Source organism: Tupaia chinensis, unplaced genomic scaffold (genome assembly GCF_000334495.1).
Source record: "Tupaia chinensis unplaced genomic scaffold, TupChi_1.0 Scaffold144346_1, whole genome shotgun sequence".
NCBI lineage: Eukaryota > Metazoa > Chordata > Mammalia > Scandentia > Tupaiidae > Tupaia > Tupaia belangeri.
In genome coordinates, this window is record NW_006204205.1 from 1918903 (window position 1) to 1924902 (window position 6000).

Genomic DNA, 6000 nt, shown 5'->3' on the forward strand with positions numbered 1-6000 from the left:
AACCCACGGGTCCCGGTATTTTATTTGCTGAATTCTTTGTCTGTTAATCAGTGAATTCTTGTGCTTTATCTTTAAGTCCCTGTCATGACGGTGGATATGCTAACTTGGCCTAACATAAGTTAACTTTAGCCTGCAGCTTTAACAAGGGGTATTTACGTAAAATTAGCCTTAAACTAACTTAGTCTACATATGCTACTAACGCTAATTTGGCTTATACCAACTTAACCTAACATATGCTAATTTTGGCTTAAAACAGGCAGATGGGGGAGTCTCAAACTTCCTGGCCCTCTCATGCCCTCTTAGGAAACCACATTCCTACAAGATCACTAATTGGCTTTATTGTAATGGTTGGGGGTGATATTTTACGCTTGCAGGGTACTGTAATAACAGTAAAGCGCACGGCAGAGAAATTGAGTGCAAGCCAGTACAGCAACACAATGGAGGGCTCGTAAACCACCGGCCTTGCCTCACAGTTTCTTCCCAGTCCAGGCCTTGCCTTAGGCATGGGAGGCAGCCTCTTTACCAGCTTGTGTTGTCCGCATGGCCCTGTCAATACAGGACACGTGTATGCCCAAAATCCTGAGATGAAGATGGAGACAAACAGATTATGGCATGGCCATCCCACCTAGGGGGTGTTTGTCACTTTCTCTTTCTTTCTGTCTCTTTCTCAGACAAGCAAGGCACCCTATAGCAAACAAGACAAACAAAAAATTAAACTTAATTGAGGCACAACTTAGAGACATTAAACTAGAAATACTTAAAACATACAATTTGATGAATTTGGTATATTGATATACACATGAAACCACCACCACAATCAAGATACCCAGGATTTCTAACATCCACCAGAATTTCCTTGTGTTCCTCTACAGCCATCTTTCCCTCCATCCCTGTCCTCAGAGAACCAGAGTTTCTTCTTCTCACTATAGAGTAGATTGCATTTTCTAGTACTTCATATAAATGGAGTCACATAGTATATATTCTTTTATGGCTAGCTTCCTCTGCTCAACATAATGGTTTAGAGATTCAGTCATGTTTTTGCAGTTATCAGTAATCTATTTGGGTTTTCTTTATTTTTCTTTACTGAGTAGTATTTCATTGTATGAATATATCATAGTATTTTTTTTTTTATTTATTTTCCTGTTGATATTTAGACTGCTTCCCATTTTGGCAATTACAAATAAAGTTGATGTGAACATTCTTGTACAGTTTTGTGTAAACATAGTTTTCCATTCTTTTTTCATAACCAAGAATAGAATGTCTGGGTCATAAGGTAGGTGTGTATAGGTTCATGTCTAGTTTTTAAAGTAACTGCCACTCTGTTTCCCAAAGTATCATATTTTACATTTTCCAAAATAGAGCATATGTTTAAATTTTCTAAATTATATTATTTACAGATCAGCTGCCTCTAATTTTCTGCCTCTAACAGGCTATAATTTGGGCAGACCTCTTAGCATTTTTCTTATTAAGTTTTTTCGATTACCATATGTTATAAAATGTTTTATGTTTCGATTACCATATGTTATAAAATGCACATGTTTTTATCAGTTTTAAGAATTTGGGACCAGCAGGTAGCGATGTATTTTTAGGGACCAGCAGGTGGCATGATGGTTAGGGTGCTGGATTCTTACGTGGTTGACCACAGTTTGAGCCTGGGACCTGGCAGTTTAAGAATCACACTGGGTGCATGCATTTGTGTGCCCCAAACCTGGAGAGGAGAATGAAGGATGTCACAGCCTTCCCTGGGAGGGTAATTTCTCGTTTTCCCTTTGTCTCTCTTCAGCAAGCCCACATGCCCTATGGCAAAAAAACTTAAAAAAAAAAAAGTTACATATTTTGAAATAAAGACAGGGCTACTGTACAATGATTCTGGATTTTCTGGATTTTTAACTCTGGCTCTTTTACTTAAATGAGATGTTAGAGAAATTACTTAATCTCTCTGAGCCTCAATTTCCTCAACTGCTTGATGGGAATAATAATAATATGAACTTTGTAGGATTGCTGTTGGGATGAAATGATAGGAGAAGACTAGAGTAATGTTTGGTGTGTGGTAAGCATCAAAAAATGTTAACTGGAACCAGCAGATGGTATAATAGTTATGTTGCTGGACGCTCATGTAGTCAACCAGGGTTCGAGTCTTGGACCCAGCGGTTTAAAATTCACACCGAGTGCATGTGCATGCGTACCCAAAATCCTGAGAGGAGAATGGATTGCGGTATGGCTATCCCCCTAGGGACTGATCTCTCACTTTCTGTCTCTCTGTCTCTGTCTCTCCAATGAACACACACACCCTATAGCAAAAATCTCTCTACAAAAAAGAAGTTACCTATTATTACTGTTTTGACTTCTTTCAGAGGAAGAATTAAAATTGTAAAGCAGATACCTGTCTTCAATATATATATATATATTATATTATATAATAAAATAGAAATATATATATATATCCCATAGAGACAGAGAGGCAGAAAGCAAGAAATCTCCCCCCAGGAGGGATGGCCATGCCGTAGTCCCTTCTCCTCCAGTCTCCTCCTGAGATTTTTGGGCATACAAGTACATGCACCTGGCATGAGTTTCAAGTTGCTGGGTCTGGGACTTGAACCATGGTAGATGATGTGGGAGTCCAATGATGTTACCATTACGCCATCTGCTGGTCCCTACATTTTATATTTTGATTAAAGAAATGTTTTCTATTTATAATCACAGTTTTAAAATTACATTAAAGATTCATTAAATGTAACTTTTAAATAATTATTTATTTAATTAAGTTATTTATTTTATTTAACCTGAGAGAATCAGAGAATGAGCAAGAGAAGGAAGATGAGAGAGTAAGCTACCAGGTTCAGGACTTGAACTGCAGTCAGCAATGTGGGCATCCAGAGCTTTAACCACCATGCCATCTGCCAGCCCCCACCATATGTAACTTAACATGGGTTAAAATCCTATTTGGCAAAGCACAAATGCTTCCAGTTTATTTGTTTTGCCAGAGGGTATACATGCTGGCTGGAGGAAGTGCACGAGCATGCGAGAGAGAGAGAGAGAGAGAGAGAAATCCCAATAAGACATAGTCATGGGTCAGTCTCTTTTCTATTTTTTCATCCTTTTGGGATTTGGGGCATGCATGCACACATGCCCAGTGTATTTTTCAAACTGCCAGGTTCAGAATTTGAACTGTGCAGTCAGTCATGTGGGATCCAGCAGCCTTAACTGTCATGTCATGGGCTAGCCCAAAGGCTTCCAGATGTGTAAAATGCAAATGATCATCCATGAACTTTCTGTCCTATAGGGCTGATAAGAGGATCAAAATGAGCTAGTTAATTTCTGCTAATTTCAGCAAAAACAGACCTCTTCAGCTAGAGTCATAGGACAATAAACCTGTAATAATGTTTTCTACTACAAATTTCCTAGGAAAATAAATAGAAATTACTGTCACATTCTTGAGGTCTGATTCCATTTTTTCAAGAACACTTTGAGAAAGCTCCATGGCTCCTGTGATCTAGCCATTTGGGGAGAAAGGAAGATGTCCCACTGATAACTGGGCCTCCAGCATCCAAAACTCGCGTGAACAGCCCTTCTTCAAGAGGCAGACAGCTCCATGGCTCCTGTGATCTAGCCATTTGGGGAGAAAGGAAGATGTCCCACTGATAACTGGGCCTCCAGCATCCAAAACTCGCGTGTTTGGGAAGAAACCGACCATCCACCAGATGACTAGAAATCGCTGCAGGACCACAAGAAATATGGGGAAGCAGGAAAATACCTCTCCAACACGGGAAAAGGATAGCTCCTCTTTATCCACACACAGTTCAATGGAAATCATGGAAATGTCTGATAAAGAATTCAGAACATTCATAATGGCAAAGCTAACAGAGATGGAAGAGAAGAGAGACAAGGAACTGCTGAAGAGAAAGGAGAAAGGAGTTGAAGAATTCCAGGAGGTAAGGAAATTCATGCAAGATCTAAAAGAGGAATTTCACACTTTACAAAAGAATCAGATGGAACTGTTAGAGATGAAGGCTATAATACAAGAAGTCAAAAATCTCCCTTGAAAGTATCAAAAGCAGACTAGATCATACAGAAAATAGAATTTCTAATGTAGAAGAGAAAATGGTTGGCCTAGAAAAATCCACTGCGAAGACTGAGAAAATGACCCAAAAATTTGAGAATAATATGCGAGAAGTACTAGATACCATCAAACGCCCAAACATCCGGATAATAGGCATCCCAGAAGGTGAAGAGACTCATAAGGGCATTGATAATCTATTCCATGAAATCTTACAAGAAAATTTTCCAAACCTGGAGAGGCACTCAAAGATTCAGTCCCAAGAAATACAGAGGACCCCAAATAGAATCAACCCAAGAAGATCTTCTCCAAGACACATTATAGCCAGATTGACCAAAACCACAGACAAAGACAAGATACTAAGACTGGCAAGAGAAAAAAGGCAAGTTACCTACAAAGGGTATCCCATCAGACTAACGGCAGACCTCTCATCGGAAACAATGAGAGCGAGGAGAGAATGGGAAAATGTATTCAAAGTATTAAGGGAAAAGCAATTTCAACCGAGAATTCTGTACCCAGCAAGGTTATCGTTCATTTGGGAAGAAAAGACACGAACTTTCCCAGATAAACAAAACCTGAAAGAATTTACCAGCACCAGACCGGATCTCCAAGAAGTTCTTAAGGGAGTGCTATGTCAGTAAAATTAAATGCAGACACACAGAAATAAGAGTTCAGAAACTAAGAAAATGGGCAACTTAATTGTAGGGCCAAAAGCTGGAGTTGAGTATTACATCCCAGATTTCAATCTGGAACATCGAACCTCAACAGATACAGAAGAAAGATTAAGTACATGAGACTGAACTGATGAAACAGTATTCTACGACTTGACTAAAATATTGCTGCTTTTCTTCTAAGCTTTGTTGTCTGGTTTTAAGGACTTTTGTCCTGTCTTCAGCTATCAATAGATTCATGTTCCGACTATTTGAACAGAATACTAACCTGTTTCTAGGCTTTAAGTTTCAAAGAAATATCCTTACCAGTTCAAAACTGCTTTTCTTGAAACCATCGGCTGATCTTGCTATTGAAAGTAGTTAGATTACTTATGATATTGTGTGACCAACGAAATGTTGGGGGAAAAGGGATTGAAGACAACTGTAGACAGCAGAGATAGTGTAATAAGAGAGTGGAATAGGGCAGAGGGCTAGACATGGGGTAAAAAAACATATATATGAAAGTAGAAATGGAATATTATGGATGATAACATGCATTATTAAGCCACTATATAGTATATTCTAGATGGGAAACCACATTTAGAATGTTGTGATGATGCTCAGGGAATGAATGTAAATTAATAAAAAAAAAAAATTTTCAGAAGAAAAAAAAAAAAGGCATTAGAAATACCTATTTGATGACTGCAGTTAAGCTATATAGCCCTAGTTAGGTGCTACTTTATAGTATGTTCATTCTATTCACTGAGGTTTATGCCTAAAGTCAGTCTTGTGTTCATGGATATGTATATATCAGCTGTGCTTGCTATTGAAAATATTTAGATTTATTAAGATATTTAGTGAAACAATAAAATGGGGGAGGCATAGAAAGCAACAATAGATACCAGACACAGTGTGGGAGGAGGGTGGGAGATGGCAGAGGGTGAGATAGGGAATCAAGGATGGGAAAAAAGGCAAAATATACAGAAAACAAGAAATGGAAAATGATTTGTTGACAATAACACATATGTTGATGTGCTTGATTGAGCCAATATACAGTGTATTCTCAATGGAAAAATCTCATTTTGTATGCTATAATGATGTACAGTGAATGAATGTAAATAAAGAAAAAAATGTATAAAAAAAAAAAGATAATTCTCTGGTGTGATTGCTCTTTAAAAAGAACACTTTTAGCTTTGGGTAATTCTTCATTTGTCAAATAAATTTAATTTTTATCATATGGGGCCCTATTAAGAACACATTTATCAATAAAGACTTTTTACTTTTTTTAGGCTT

At 37.9% G+C, this 6000-nt stretch overlaps 1 protein-coding gene across 1 annotated transcript in view; it reads left to right on the forward strand.

Moving 5' to 3' along the window:
- The window catches only part of CDKL3 (cyclin dependent kinase like 3), a 63938-nt gene that overhangs the window by 43220 nt on the left and 14718 nt on the right, over window positions 1–6000 (forward strand). Inside the window, exon 7 of the mRNA XM_027767660.1 lies at window positions 5997–6000. This exon is cut by the window's right edge and continues 87 nt beyond it. Coding sequence (XP_027623461.1) covers window positions 5997–6000 — 4 coding nt within the window. The remainder of the gene's footprint in view (window positions 1–5996) is intronic.